This window comes from Balearica regulorum, chromosome 1 (genome assembly GCF_011004875.1).
Source record: "Balearica regulorum gibbericeps isolate bBalReg1 chromosome 1, bBalReg1.pri, whole genome shotgun sequence".
Classification (NCBI taxonomy): Eukaryota; Metazoa; Chordata; class Aves; order Gruiformes; family Gruidae; genus Balearica; species Balearica regulorum.
Genome location: NC_046184.1, coordinates 197826871 through 197843179, shown reverse-complemented (window position 1 = coordinate 197843179; position 16309 = coordinate 197826871). Strand labels below are relative to the sequence as shown.

The 16309-nt window shown below is 43.1% G+C and overlaps 1 protein-coding gene across 3 annotated transcripts in view; it reads right to left on the bottom strand.

Annotated features, from left to right (window-relative positions):
• The window catches only part of SACS (sacsin molecular chaperone), a 64744-nt gene that overhangs the window by 33426 nt on the left and 15009 nt on the right, over nucleotides 1–16309 (bottom strand). For all 3 annotated transcript variants that reach the window (XM_075742154.1, XM_075742153.1, XM_075742152.1), the window contains 2 exons: nucleotides 12247–12792; nucleotides 287–437 (listed from right to left, as the gene is read on the bottom strand). In XM_075742154.1, coding sequence (XP_075598269.1) covers nucleotides 287–437; nucleotides 12247–12269 — 174 coding nt within the window. In that variant the 5' untranslated portion in view covers nucleotides 12270–12792. The remainder of the gene's footprint in view (nucleotides 1–286; nucleotides 438–12246; nucleotides 12793–16309) is intronic.

Here is a 16309-nt window from a genome sequence, read left to right as displayed (position 1 = left end):
TAAAGCACATGGATTACGTCAGGAAAAGACACAAAAACTCAAATGCTAAAAGCTGGCACTATCAAGAGAAGTATGACGGTTAGCTGTGTGTCCAAATGACCTCCTTGCTTCCCATGAGAGGCTCACACCTAAGGCCGCACACACTGTGCTGCCAACGCACCTGAAGACCTGGCAAGATGCAGAAGTCAGCCGGGTGGGGACTTCCAGCACCACGGCGGTGTGAGAGGCCACCAGAGAAGGGGAGCTGCCGCCGCCGCCCCCCGCCCGCCCTGCCGCGCCCCCTCACCTCTCTTCCGCGGTGCCACAGCCGCTGCTCGGCGCGGGGGAAGCCGGCTTCCGCGTCAATCCGCGCCTTCACGTCCCCCACAGCCGCGGAAGGCGGCAGCTCGAAGGTCCTGCAGCCCAGGCAGTCATGGAGGACGGTCACCCGGGCCAGCCTGCCACAACACGAGAGACACCAGCTGAAGAGAGACACGCAGCGCCCTGCCCCGGCGCCCACCCGCTGCCTGCTCGCCCTCCCCCTCGGGCACCCCGGAGGCCCGAGACGGGCGCCGGAGCCCGCGCGGGTACAGGGATGGGCGGGCGCCTGCCCCCCTCTCCGGGAGAGAAGGAGCCGCCGGGCCTGTGAACGAGCAGAGCCGCTCCTGCAGCGCCGCACGCCCGCGGCCTCCCGCCCCGTCCCGTCCCGTCCCGACCCGTGCTGTCCTGTCCTGTCCTGTCCCGCCACTCACATGCCGCCGCGGCACACAAAGGACCGTTAGCTGCTGCTGCCGCGGCCGCCGCCGCCGCTCCCCACACGGGGAAGGGGGTGGGGCTGCGCACGGCAGCGAGAGGGACGGACTCACAGTGAGGTCTGCGCCGCGGAGAAGGGGAACGGTGGGGGGTGGGGGGGGAAGCGGGTGGAGTAGCTGCCGTAAAAGCAGCAGCGGCAGCGGCTGTGGGAGAGAGGCGCGCCCAACCCAGCCCCTTAGCGGGTTTTCCGTGGCGGGTAGCGGCCCGGCTTGGCCCGGTCGGGCTGCTGCCCCCTACGGCTGTGCCTCCGCGCAGGGAGGCCCCGCAGACGGGATTTCCCGGCTCCGCGGAGCTGGGGGAGGCTTTCCGCGGCCTTGTGCCCCGTTCGTGGGGCTCGTCGCTCCCGCTGCTTGCCAGAGCCCGATCGCCTCGGGCGGGGGGAAGGCTGCAGCTTCGCTTGGCCGGCAGTGCGTGCCTGGCGTGAGGCTGCCGGAGTCGTGACTAACGCTGAGATCCAGAGACGCTACCCCGTGCAAATTCCTCCTTCAGCAGGGCAGGCCGGCAGGGAAGCACGCTGGTATTTCGCATAATTCCCAGCATTCAGGCGGCACCACCACACAGAGCACGCAGAGTTACAGCTGATAAACCTTACGTTTCTAAAGGATGCAGAACACCAAAGGAAACCTCATTTTTCTGCTCTTCTGTCAGTAATTTGATCATGAATATTTATTGTTATGTGTCTTCTACTTTATCTCATAGGGTGTATGGTAAGTCCTCATGCCATTCAAGACATCGGGAAAGTGCTCCCTCTCCTGAAAACAGCTTTAGTCTATCTGGGATCCCAATTTGCTAAGGGGACCTTGAGAAACTAGTGGAGGGGGGCAACCTCCAAGTTTCATTGCATGCAGTTCGGTACCTGGGACCACGGGCTGTGCATCAGTGATGGGCTGAATAGCAGCCCTGCTTCAAAGGAGCTGGGGATATGTAGCTGAATATGAGGCAATGCTCCCTCTGGAAAGAGGATGACCAGCAGATCAGGGGAAGTGAGTTTCTGCTCAGTGCCGATGAGGCTGGAGCTATTGTGACCAGAATATGATGTTTTGGGCTTCCACAGTTCCAGATCCCGGCAGAAGACTACTAACATGGTCAGGCACCCAAAGCACATGATCTACAAGAAGATGGGGGAGTTGGGCTTGTTTAGTCTGATGAGGAGGAGACTAAGGTGCAATGTAGTAACATCCCACAAGTAGCTGAAGGGCAGTTACAAAGGCGATGGAACCGAAGTCTTCTTAGTAGTGCAAGACTAACAAGGGGCAGTGGCAACAAACTGCAGCTTGGGAGGTTCACACTGAATGGGAAACAGCCTGTCACTAGGAAAGAAGCACAGTACTGGCATGGGTTGTCTAGAGGCTCTCTTCATATTGGGATATTTTCAAGGCTTAGCCATGACTGACCTGATCCAGTATTGGTGATCCTCCTGCTTTGAGCAGGAAGATGGACTACAGACCGCCAGCCAACAATTCTATTTCATTCCAGCAGGTCCTCAATTCAAGGCCCTGACAAAACTAAAACATTTATGACTTTACTCAGTGACAGGGAGTTAAAACTGCCACTTGGCAGCAACAGATAGCAGAGTTTCTGTGGAAGGGGGGAAAGACAATGAACCTGTTTGCAGAAGGTGTATCACTCTAAGAAAAGATGAGCCCACTAAAATGGAAGGAAGCTTAAAAACCACAAAGTTCAGGTGGATCAGGATCCAACACAGTATCTAGGTAGGTAGGGCTTTGCCAGTGCTGCAACATCTTATTTCATTAATCAGCAAGATTTCTATATTGAATACTACAGGATTATGAGAAAATGTTAGAAATTTTGTGGGTCTGATCATGCCTTCACCAGAAAGAATACAAAACCTATTGTAACTTAAACAAGATGGATCTAACTCTTTGCTTTAGTTTAGGACTTTGTTCTTTTTTCTGTTATTTCATCTTATTAACATTCCATTTTGTTACATCTTCATAGTTTGTCATCACGGATTTTTTCATGCTATGTCCAAAGGAACAAAAAGGCTGCATTCCAATCTCTATGTTTATCTTTTAAGTCTTGGTACCAAGGTAATATACAACCCACAGGAGGGTGTGGCATGAGGGGCACAAATGTGGATGGAAGAACTGAAAACTGATGCAGTCCTATCCATATCAGCTACTAAAACAGTCTCCAGACCAGTTGAACCACCAAGCCACACAGGCAAAATCGAATTCTTTCTTGCCAGCTGGGATCACAGGAGTGATTTAGCATCTTATGAAGCGTGCACAATTGTTTGAATGGGACCCTGGAGAGAAACAGCTTTCTCAACTAACAGCCACCTCTCTATGCTGAACATCTCAAATGGAGGGACACATTCAAGGGCACAGACAATCCTGCTGTCAATGACTGACTGAAGTTCCCCACGTGACAAGGCAATACTCCCAAATTATGTCCTGTGATGATTTAACATTAATATTGGAGGAAAAAACTCCAAGTACTACAGATTCCGTGTAGTATGTGACCTTTGCAGTAGAGGGGGAGGAGTTGGGAAGAACCGGTGATACAGAACTGGAAGCGTGCAAGGTTCTGGAAAAAGGAGTTGGGCTCCTGAGCTCCTGGAAATGAGCCATACGTGTTCCCCTCATAAAGCTGATCCTCTTGTTACAAGGGAGACTGTTTTTTCATACTAGCAGGAATTGATGTCCCATTCCCATTTACTGTGGGACACCTTTCATTTGCCTCTCCTTTATCATGTGTTTTCCACCCCTTTTGATAATTTCTGCCTTTGGGTTGTTTTTTGGTTTGTTTTTGGTTTTTTTTTCCTATCCATCCAGATAGAAGCAAGATGTTCATATTCTTAGTACCTCTGTATTAATAGAGTAAGCATGGCCAGGGCATGTGTTCCAATGCAACCCTTTGATCATCTGCACTATTTAATTGTTGGCATGCTTCTTGGCACACCTTTGACCCGTAACCACCACCAGTCTTCAGGACAATGACTAGGCATGGTTCATAAACCAGGGACAACTCCCCACAGGCAGACCAGACAGGGACATTTTGGATTAGGGCCAAAGGCTGTTAAGTTTTTGTATTGGGTTTGTGTGGCAAGGTTTTGGTAGCGGTGGGGCTACAAGAGTGGCTTCTGCGAGAAGCTGCTAGAAGCTTCCCCTGCGTCAGATACACCCAATGCCACCTGGCTCCAAGATGGACCCACACTGGCCAAGACCAAGCCCATAAGTGACGGTGGTAGCAGCTCTAGGATAACAGAGTTAAGAAGGGAAAAAAAAAAAACTGGGACCAACTTTTGCAGCCAGTGAGAGGAGTGAGAAGATATGAGAGGAACAACCCTCCAGACACCAAGGTCAGTGCAGAAGGAGGGGGAGGAGGTGCTCCAGGCACCAGAGCAGAGATCCCCCTGCAGCCCATGGAGAAGACCATGGTGAGGCAGGCAGTCCCCCTGCAGCCCATGGAGGATGATGGTGGAGCAGATATCCACCTGCAGCCCATGGAGGACCCATGCTGGAGCAGGTGGAGGCACCTGAAGGAGGCTGTGACCCCATGGGAAGCCCGTGCTGGAGCAGGCTCCTGGCAGGACCTGTGGACCTGTGGAGAGAGGAGCCCAGGCTGGAGCAGGTTTGCTGGCAGGACTTGTGACCCCATGGGGGACTCAAGCTGGAGCAGTCTGGTCCTGAAGGCCTGCACCCCGTGGAAGAGACCCACGCTGGAGCATTTCATGAAGAACTGCAGCCCATGGAAGGACTCATGTTGGAGAAGTTGGTGGAGGACTGTCTCCTGTGGGAGAGACCCCGCGCTGGAGCAGAGGAAGAGTGTGAGGAGTCCTCCCCCTGAAGAGGAAGGAGCGGCAGAGACACCGTGTGATGAACTGACCGCAACCCCCATTCCCCATCCCCCTGTGCCGCTGGCGGGGAGGAGGGAGAGAAATCGGGAGTGAAGTTTAGCCTGGGAAGAAAGGAGGGGTGGGGGGTAAGGGGTTTTAAGATTTGGGTTTATTTCTCATTACTCTGCTTTGATTGGTAATAAATTAAATTAATTTCCCCAGGTCGAGTCTGTTTTGCCCGTGACGGTAATTGGTGAGTGATCTCTCCCTGTCCTTATCTTGACCCAGGAGCCTTTCATTATATTTTCTCTCCCCTGCCCAGCTGAAGATGGACAGTGACAGAGCAGCTTTGGTGGGCACCTGGCCTCCAGCCAAGGCCAACCCATCACAGTTTTTTAGACATGAGCTGTGCTATGCCACTTAACCTTTGAGTTCTGGTTCCTTCTCTGGGGCCCCATCCCATTATATTTATTGGCTAGATGTTGCTATTGATGATAACAAGCAAGACTCCCACTGATTTCAGTGGTTCAAAAATTTCAAATTGCCAACTTCATAGGATAGTCTCCTAACAAGAGAAGGCACTGATTTAAGTAACAAAGATAAGGAAAGTTAACACTGATGCTGATCCCAGATCCAAAGATTGGCGAAAAACGAGCCTTTCTCAAACTCTACAAAACCCAAAAAAGAGTAGAAGTATTCCAAGTACGGTTTCAGTAGAAACCTATTTGCAGAAACTTAATTGGAATGTAAAGCCACTCCTACAGCATTAATTATAATGCTGATTTCTATCAGCAACATCCTGACCATTCATGTGGCAAGGACTGTATTTTATTACAAAATGATTTATACATATCCTGTTATCCATTATCAAACTCCGTCTTTTTTACAGCTTATGACAGTGACCTTTGTAAACCTTATTTTTTTTCCTGATATCTAAATAAAAATACCCGAGAAAAGTGACTATATAGAAATTATACTGTCTGACTGAAAGTACATGTTCCAGTTTGTAGATTTTGGGGGGAAAAAAAACCAACTTTTTTTTATTTTTAATCTTGCTTATCCCTTTGGAAGACAGAACTATGGAAGCTGTGTCATCCTAGTGAAGTTAAAGGTATCACATACATATTTGTTATACAGAACTACTATTAATGATTGTATGTGACAATGTAAAAAAAAATCCATTAGACCTGACGAGGTGGGAATTTTGTAGCTGTGGCACTTAGAAAAAAAAAAGTCTTTTAAATCTAAAATGATTGGGAGTGATTTGAGAATTTTTAAGTACGACATATAGAAATTCCTATGATAACATTTTAATAACCACTTTTCCAAATAGAACAGCATTTAGATTTAAAAATACATATAAACAATTGTCCTGTGGCTATAAACAAGAGTTCTGTTTGGTTCAGGATAAGGTCATATAACCCCTTACAAGGAGGGACATGCAATTAAAAAAAATTGAAAGACTCTCTGCAACATTAAAGTATGTTTATAAAATGAAATTAAAGCCATTTTAATAGTGACATTTTCTTGAAAACAGAAAATTCTGTGTTGCAGAATGACCTCATATTTCTAGTAATTTAGAATAAGTGTGCAGTAGCAGAAAGAGATGGATGCAAGCCCCTTTCTTCCTTACCACTGTGCTTAGAAAGACGGAATGGATTCTGCAGTAGGAGCATGTGGTTTGATAAGAAACACACATTATTAGGTCACTCATGGATGAGGAAACCCGCTGCAGTACTGTAGCTTGCAGTGCAGCAAATAGCATTCCGCAGTGCTGGCAGGCAAGTACCAGTGACTCAACAACTACATGTAGATTTGAGACTGCATGCCAAACATAAAATCAAAACTTTCGATGACACAGTAAGCACTTACCTTCATTCTTAAATCAATTCCTTAAGTGTTTCTAGCAGATGTTTTAAACATTACATCGTATATATTTCACATTAGCTGGAGATTACAGATTGCATTGGTCTGTAGTCACTGCCAGGAGCTTGCTTTATCCTTGCTTGCTAATGCCTTTTCAAGAAGTTTGAGAATAAACTTGCCATTTGCTGATGACACATGTGCTTCTCATCGGAAAGCCACCCCTTACTGGAAAGCTTCTATTTTATTTGAATAGCTCCATTAACAGAAAACAAATAATTTTTTTCTTAAAAGAAATCACTGAAACAGCTATAGACCTATCTAGTACCAATGACAAAAAAAACCCAACCTAACAAAACAAACAAAACAAGAAAAAACCCTGGCGTGGCCTGTGCAGCACACAAAATGCCTAGTTTTGCCCTAAAATCTGTTACACACTAATTTGCTGAAACTGTTTTATTATAGATTGGTGCAGTGAGTTTAAATCAATTCTCCTACTCCGCACTCCTCATGTGTAACCATTATAGGTAGCTTCTAAGCACAATATCTGTATTATCATGGCCTAGACAAATATTAAAGAACTGGAGGAAAGTATTCTCTTATTCCTTTTGCAAGCTGACGTGTTTCTAAATGTTGAGTATCAGAAGAACTGTACACTTTTGAACTACTACTAAAAAAAACCCAAAAGATTTAAGGGCACAGAGGCCAGGAACAGACATTTATTTCCATCTAATGATTTTGATCTCTCAGTTATTTGCTTTAATGTTCAAGCCAGTTCCTGATGGCATTAAGCAAATGTTAATGGCAAGTACTTAAAAGACCCATAAAACTTGTTTTAGTTTATTCTTTGCAAATAAAGAGCAGAGCAAGAAGGCACAAATAAATGATAAAATTTCAAAATCTTCTCGAATCATAGAACAATTTGGGTTGGAAGGCACCTCAGAGATCATCTAGTTCCAACCCCCCTGCCATGGGTAGGGACACCCTCCACTAGACCAGGTTGCCCAAAGCCCCATCCAACCTGGCCTTGAACACTTCCAGGGAGGGGGCATCCACAGCTTCTCTGGGCAACCTGTTCCAGTGCCTCACCACCCTCACAGGGAAGCACTTCTTTTTAATATCTGATCTAAATTTACACTCTTTCAGTTTAAACCCATTACCCCTTGTCCTGTCACTACACTCCCTGATAAACAGTCCCTCTCCATTTTTCCTGTAGGCCCCTTCAGGTACTGGAAGGCTGAAGTAAAATTTCCTCTTAGATCTTCCTCTAGGAAAAGGCTACTTTTAGTCCTCAAAGAGAGGACCTAACCTCACTCTTAACTATAGTACAGTAACCATTACTCCACAAATTTGAATTGCTAAGAATCACAAGGTTTTCTATTCCAGATGGTACAAGTAACAAAATACCAGTACAAAATGCTTGGCATTTCAAAACGTGCAAAAGATTAAACCAAAACAGTGATAAAAATAAACTCCTCAATTGCTCTTTAGAGAATTGCATTAGGAGGGACTACAGTGGTGCAAGAACTTCTGTTGGCATACTTTTTTAATAATCAAAATGTTAAATTACTGGTGGTGTTTTCTTACAGACTTTGGTGCCAATAAAATGGCCAGATTTAGAACACCCACTTTAACCTTGAAACATCAAAAAAGCAGAGCCTAAAATTGAAAATTGATTTCAGTGCCTAATGTAGCTTCCTAAATACTATAACAAATCCAGGTTTTTTGCCTCCATTTAGGACATAGGGTAATCAGCTTATCAAAGGTATTTTTTTTTTCATACTACCTGATGACATTTTTCTTATTTTCATTCTTAATGAAGCTATTATCTTTCTGCATAAATGAGGAAAATCCACTCAATAACTAGAATGAGATCAGTGGCCCCACATTATACACACATTAATCATTTTAAGAAGTATTTCTCCATCCCTGTTGCTTCTGAATAGAGCATCTAATCATGCTCCAAAGCTTCATAATATTTTCTTGGCATCAGTGAACAGAGCTGTATGTACTTGGAGAAAAGTAGAATATAAAACAGAAGGAAATACAAGATATGCAATTTTCGTAAATTATGAAAAGCCACAACTTCAAGCACCTCTTCAAGTATCTGCACATCAGATAGTGGATGATACCCAGTAATATCTCTTTAGATAATGCTCTTTCCCAGCTCTGTATCAGTTCTGTCTCCTTCATAACAGGGTTTCATACAGAAATACAAGCAACAATTTATCCTTCAGACAACAGAAGGATGGGTGGCACAGAGGAAGAAACATGAGCCATATGTAAGGCCTAGTGAGAGGAAGGGAGGAAAAGAGGAAGAAACGACGCAGGGCATCATCTTCTGGGAAAACAGAGAAGAAGTGAAAGGGATTCCTGGGTTACGTGACAAGTCCAGTCACACAACTGTAATAGCTACAAGGAAATACTGCTCCAAACACATAAAGACATCCTAACTGCTTCCAGTGAAGTGGATGGTAAGACTTTCACTAGTTGGGGGCAGGGTGCTTTTGCAAAATGCCATTGTTATTGTTTACATCTCTGTCAGTGTGACAGGACAGATATGGTATGCCCCTCAGCATACCTCTGTATATTTGGACACAAGAGAAGCAGGAAATGTAGAAGTCAAGGGAGTTTTCTGCAAAGGTTTTTTCTAGCTAGTCCAGAGGAGGGCCACGAAGCTGATCAGAGGGCTGGAGCACCTCTCCTATGAGGACAGGCTGAGAGAGTTGGGGTTGTTCAGGCTGGAGAAAAGGCAGCTCTGGGGAGATCTAATTGTGGCTTACCAGTACCTGAAGGGGCCTACAGGAAAGATGGTGAGGGACTGTTTATCAGGGAGTGTAGTGACAGGACAAGGGGTAATGGGTTTAAGCTGAAAGAGGGTCAATTTAGACTAGATGTTAGAAAGAAATTCTTCCCTGTGAGGGTGGTGAGGCACTGGAACAGGTTGCCCAGAGAAGCTGTGGATGCCCCCTCCCTGGAAGTGTTCAAGGCCAGGTTGGATGGGGCTTTGGGCAACCTGGTCTAGTGGAGGGTGTCCCTGCTCATGGCAGGGGGGTTGGAACTGGATGATCATTGAGGTCCCTTCCAACCCAAACCATTCTATGATTCTATGATTCTAAGGTTAAGGAAGGCGAGATGGGGAACAGGACACCTATAGAGGACATAGATCAGATTTTTAAATGTACAACAGACTGTATGCTTATTTATTATGCATATGTATTCATATTTACACATACACACTTATGGAAAGAGCTGATGAGACACAATATGTCTGCTATTATAATCTATGCAAAGTCTCTATTTAAATATGGGTATGACTTCGGTGCAAAGTTAACAAAGCCTGTGTTAACTTCTCTTCAGTTAGCCCAGTTGTGCCTATCTTGAACAGAAGTAGCCACACTGCAGAAAAAAAAAATAATTAAAAAAGCAGCAGTAAAGAGTTTCACAGTCAGTGAAGACTGGATCAGCAGCTGGTGAGTTGTGGTAACAAAAACTGTAGGTGACTGTATCCCATCTGCAAGAGCTGCAGTCCACTCCCTCCCTCCGGTCATGGACCAGTTTAAAGCTCTTCAGTACCTAAAGATTTTTGTGGATGCATAGCAACCAGATTAAAGGCAGCATGTGTTGAATGCAAACTAACATTCCAGCAAAACTCATCTGCAATGTAATCAATGAAGCCTTTATAGAAAAGAAGTTATTTTTAATTAGCTAGAAAAGCTTTTTTTTTTAGTATTTGTATTGCATCTGCATGTTAATAAAAAGAGGAATGAGGATGGGAATTTAAGGGAATTGCACCCCTGTTACCATTAATTAACATAATAGTACCAAGTATATATAATTAAGAGAAAAGTTCTAAAACTTCAAAGTCAAAACCTGGACTGAAAGTCTGTCCTTTAGCTACTGGTTTTATATATATTGCACAGACTCCATGAAGCTTCAACTGGGAGCACAGTCTTGTTATCATAGACACTATAGAAAAAAAAGTAAATAGCATAAAAGCTTGTCCCTGCCCCAGGAAACATCTATTTGCAGTGGACTAAGGACATGCTGGACCAAAATTCAAGAAACAAACTACTTCAGTGTGACATCACAAGAGCACAAAGGTCTGCTAAAACTGAGATGTTTACTTCAAGTTAGGCATCTAAAGCCCTAATTTTGCACACAGATTTGAAAATTGACATTTGACTACCACTAAAAATATCTAGGTATGATATCAGTATTGAAGTTGAGTCTCAGGTAAAATGCTGTACCAAAATCTTTGAGACATGTAATTTTTTATAATTGACTGATACTGAAAGAAAAGAATTCCAGTGGGGATTCTGAAATATCACTACATAGTCTAATGAAAACTTAATTTAACTGAGACTTACATTTAAAAAAAAAAAACAACAAAACCCCAAACCAAGAAAAAAAAAAAACCACCACAAACTGCATGGAACTAAATGAGCAGAAATGACTGTATAACTGACGTGACCAGATATTTGTCATTTCTGATCCTGATGGAACAAAGCCCATCATTTAATAGTATCCAAGGATGTCAATATTGAAATACAGAATTCTAACTTGTTGGCAGCACGAATAACGTTCAGTGCAAGAAATCTGCGTTTAGCAGAACAGATTGAGTCATTCCCATGTAAAAGTCAAGTATGTTTCAAGTCAAGCCTGTTTGCCTCTCCCTGGCTACAACTCCCCAGCCTGATTTATTCAGTCCCACCTCAGTTCAGTGCACAGTCTCCAGTTTGACTATTGGCCCTGCAGCTCAATCTAGGACAATCCATACTTTCCAGCCCTTGTCCCTGGCAGGTCTCTAGTTTCATCTCTGGTCCCATTTCAGTCCTTGGTGCCAACCGAGTTGACTATCAGACTAGGTCTTTACAAGAGACCTTCATGTCTTACTGGATTACAGACAAGCCTGCTGCATGGATAATTTGTGCAATGTCTAAACCTCAGAGACTTCCAGATGTACAAAATTTGCAATAGAAGGGCCTAGTTAACTGACGTAGAAGAAAAAGAGATTCAAACCCCCAAATTTTCTATCCCACAGTCACCTTGCAATAGAAATACATAACTTCCATGAATTCTCACAAAATTTCCCAGGAAAGCAGCGGAACAGACCCTGAAATAATAGTCAGCTGTTGCTATCAATGACTTTCTAACACGAAGCAAAGCCAACCTTAACACGCAGGAAAAAGCAGAGGCTGTACGTGGGGGGATTCTGCAGACTGCAAGGCTGAGGGTGGAGGCTGTTGTCTTCATGCAGGCCCATTGATAGCAAGTAAGAACACTTTTAATTGCAATTTAACATCCAAATAAGCATTTCGCTCATAAAATTTATTTAGACACTGTTCACACAAGAAACTTGCTTTGCCTTTTAGCTGTTAGCGAGATTATGCATTCTTCCCAGTAAAGCAATATGTTGAATTCAAAGTTAGGCTAGTGCAGGAAGAAAACTTTCACTTGTTTTCAAAAAAAGCTATAGTGAATATAGACTGTACATATAAATTGAAAGTTAAGACTATGAATCTAGTATTCACAGGAATGATTAATTTTTTTTAAGCAGTTCTCATTAATTTCACAGAGGCAATTCATAAGTAAATGCAGGAGAATCTGACACCTTGACACCTATGTATGATTTTGTAACTTAAGAGATTAATTTCACCTTTAAAAGTAGCAATTTTGTACAAACACTAGGCAAGTTTCAGACTCGGTCTTTAACTTACTGACCATGGGGGTTTGAGCAAGAACATGTCAGCCTAACAGAAAATTATTTTAAGAGATTTTTTTTTTACCTTTTCTTACCCTCGATCTCCATTGTCCCTTTTTCTTTGATATCTTTCCAACAGGAACATGAAGCAGATATTGGATTTATAAATTAGCAAATTATTTTTTAATCTTCTTTGCTTGGTGGCTCATCATGTCTTCAGGGGACACAAGAAAGCCCAAGCATGTGAAACTCAACTCAGTGTTCCCTGAACTCCCAAAGATGTCTGTGTGCTTCACCATCTGCTACTTCTCCAGGTTTTTTTCAAAGCCTCTTGCTTAATTGTTCACAGAAGTTCATTCTCTTATAATCAGGAACAGATTTAATAGGACAGGTCTCAAAGCAAGGAGGTCTTCTGTAGTTTCTTTATCTGAATTCAGGCTATGTTCTTGTGCAATTGATTTGTATTTGTCTTCTGGAGAAGGAGTGGAATTCTGGAAGCTGCTGTTTCTGCTTTGTCTTCCGTTTTTCTGGAAGCAGGCACAGTTGGAAGAGTATTTGTGAGGGCCAAAGTCTGACTTGTCTTCTCCCTCACACCTGCTAGAAGCCACTTCTTAACATCAGCTCAGGAGTTCTGGAACAAGAGACACAAGAGAAAAGGGTAGGCCATTAATACAAGACAGAATTGAACCGAAGGGTATGGAAAAGTCATTTCCTCTGAGGGCATAGTTGCAGTTACTAGTATTAAGTGAGTCATGGTACTAATTATAAACTGCCTTATGCGTTACAGTACTTGTAAGCACATGGAGAACTGAAAAAGAACAGTGAGGTTTCCTGCTTCTCCCCAGTACAATATCATACAATCAGTACAATAACTAACACATGTAGCTGTAAGTATGCTGAATAAACGGGCAATTTTTCAGTGTCTTCCTTTGCATCCGTATCTGCTCAAAAAAAATTAAAAAAAAGGCCCTAGGATATATATTACAGCCTTAACATAAAATTATGCCATCAAAGAAAATAACAGGCTGGGCAGAACATTTATGGAGAAGGATTTTGCCATTCTATTCAAATGGCTAGCAGCTAGGGGAAGAGATGAACCAGCTTGCAATGACTTTTCATAGGGAGGATTCAAAGTCTTCCCAGCTAATCCCCACTCCCAGCTATATATAGGTCAACATTTACCCTATGCTGCACATATCTTTAGGAACTATTTCCTTCAAGCTGACACACAGAATTTTTGTAGTGCCAGAATAGTGTATAAGGGAGGCAAAGCATGTGCTGTCAAGCAGCAGGAAACATTTCATTCAATATACATTAAGTTATTAGCCAAGGAAGATATGTTTGAGAGAGCTGGGAGGACAACAGTGGTATTCCATTATTGTTCTGCATCTGTGCAAATGTAAATCCTTCTCTGAGCCTCTGACAGTGCTGGCAAGTCCTTTCATAATGTGCAGTTGCGTATGTCCCTCTTCAAACAGTAATGCAGAGGCATTCTTTCCTGGCCCAGAAAGGGAAACAACTGTGGCTAAATTGCAAAAGGTGAACTATGTAAGTATGATATTGAAATACAAATGGTATGAAAGAAAGGAGGGTAGAATTTGTGGCTTGAATATTTTTTTTAATACTTAGGAATTTACCTACTCAATTAGTAAATGAAATATCGAAGTATATAGACTGAAGATAATTTCTGAATGCATGTTTACCATGAAAAGCATCACGGAGAATTTACCTTAGCATAATGTGTTACGAAATGGCTTCAATATAATTTTTTTCTTTTTACAGATGCTGAGATGTGTATATACCATGTAATCCAAAGAAAAGTTCCATACTTAAGTCATACTTAAGTAATACAGACTTAAGCAAACAGCCATGCAAATCCAGCCCCATTTGCCTGGATATGAATGATTCCGTGGAGTAAAACCGTTGCAGTTGGGAGGGGAGCACCAAGGGAAGGCATTTTGGCCGCAGAGGAAAGGCAGGGTCAAGGGGGTCCTGGCATACCATGGTGCAGCCGTAGTTGGAAGACCAGGTCAGCTTATACTGTTTCCTCTAAAAAGTCACTAGTAAAATCAGAGGTGAAAAATATTTAAAGTTATTTGAGCAGCTTCAATTGTCTTGGGAAAGAAAAAGGAAAAATAGGTTTATAATAGAAAGCTAATTATGACTTTAAGAGATAGCCTCTCCATAATTAGTGAGTGACACACTTTCTCAGACTGCATCCTATTTCTAGGCTTGGCCTTTCAAATATCGTCCTTTACTATGTTGCTGTGGGGAAGCTTTTTAACTCATTGCAATTTTGTGCATGATTTTGCACATAGCACTGTACATGACTTGCATGCTCACAAGGTTCTAGCTAAATCCATTATCTCAGTAAGTCAGTAATTGCTGTATTTCTCTGTGGACACTGAAAAGGCCCTTGTTTCAAATGTTACTTGCTCTTGGTACTGACACACCGTAGGAAAATAAAAATATCTTCTAGGATTTTTGACAATGACACTTTGTCCAGAAAATGGATAGGTCCAGAGTACCTGAAAGCAGCCTAAGAATTATTAATTCAATAAATAGTTTGCTTAGCAGAAGAGCAAGTTATACCACAGCATGAAGTGACATATCTACACTGGCAAATCATTCTGATGATAGTCCTCAAAGACACTTGGTCTGGCCAGTAGGGATGTGACCCAATGGTGTTGTCAGTTTGCTACCAGATCACATTACAATCCTAGAAAGATTTTGACACGGTCATCTCTATGTTGTCTCCCATGGTTAAGAAAGAGCGCCAACTTGGCTGTCAGATACCAGATACAGACAGATCGTGGCATGCTAACTTCCTGACCTTACACTGCTGCAGTGCCCGAGGTGGTCATACAGGTTAGCTCATAGCTTTACATGGTATTGAGCTGCAGCACCTGAGCACGTTCTGTCACTGAATTTATGGGTATAGACATAACCATAAATCTCTCCTGGGGGAAAAACAGTTACAACCATTGCCTACGTCAGTATTCTGCTGTGGGATTTATTAGTTTTTAAAAGCACCTTTTGCTGGAGGATTTTATGTGTGTCTGTAATTGGATTTTGGTGGAGGAGGTTAAGTAGTCAATCTGTAAAAACAATCTTTGGTTTTGTGCATGCCTGTGATTAGCTGTAGGGATGAAGCCACAGGCATGGGTGCTAGCGCATAGCTACGAAAATATGTAATTTTGCCTGCAAATCAGGTAGATACATATATATGAGTACTATTTTATAAATCTCTGGTGTGAAAACCATTAGTGATAGTCAGATGACTATCTATCTGTTCACTCCTCATCCATCCTTTTACTATTGGGATCAGTCTAAACTACAAGTGTTACCCAAGTTTCTTTCCTCGACAATAACAACTAAATCAAAGCTGTTAATACTCCATCCAGCAGCATGGGAAGCATGCAACCATCAGAATTACTGAGCGCAATCCAAAATTTAGAGGAGAAAATTTGTGAACAAAGCACAGCAGTAGGAAATCCTCAATTTATGTTTTATACAGCTCAAAAGCACAATTTGATCACAAAACCATTATTGCTTATGCTGGAATAAACAAGACCACAGCAACAGGAGGTCTATATCCTCAGCAGCAGAACTATAGTGAACAGCACAGCACAAGAGCAAGCTGACCTGACTGGAGCTGCAGTGTGGCTGGGTCACTAGTGGGATGTGCACAGCCAAAGGTACCCTGTCCTGCTGCTGCTCATGGGTTACTTTGGCTGTACCCAGCATTTCTCTTCAAGGTTCAAAGATATGCAGTGGCACAATCACCTCAAGCTAACCACGGCTCCTTGCTGTATCTCAGATACAAACAGTCCATGTGTAAAGGGGATGGAGGAAAAGCACTTTTGTTTTTGTTTAGGACATTTCACTCTCCCCCCAAAATGCTTTCTTAGAGAAGTGCAAATTGAATGAAAATGTACAACTTATATCTCATGAATATGAGATAAGTGTGGTTTTACCAATAATAGTTTTACCAGCAAATACAGGAAGATGTGCGTTGTGAAATTAAAAACTTGCATTCTTCTATATTAAACCTGTGAGTGTGAGATAAACACCCCTTCAAAAGGGAAAAAACAAGGATACCCAGCAAAACAGAAAAATGAGTGCCAACAGAGGCAGAACAAGCTGGA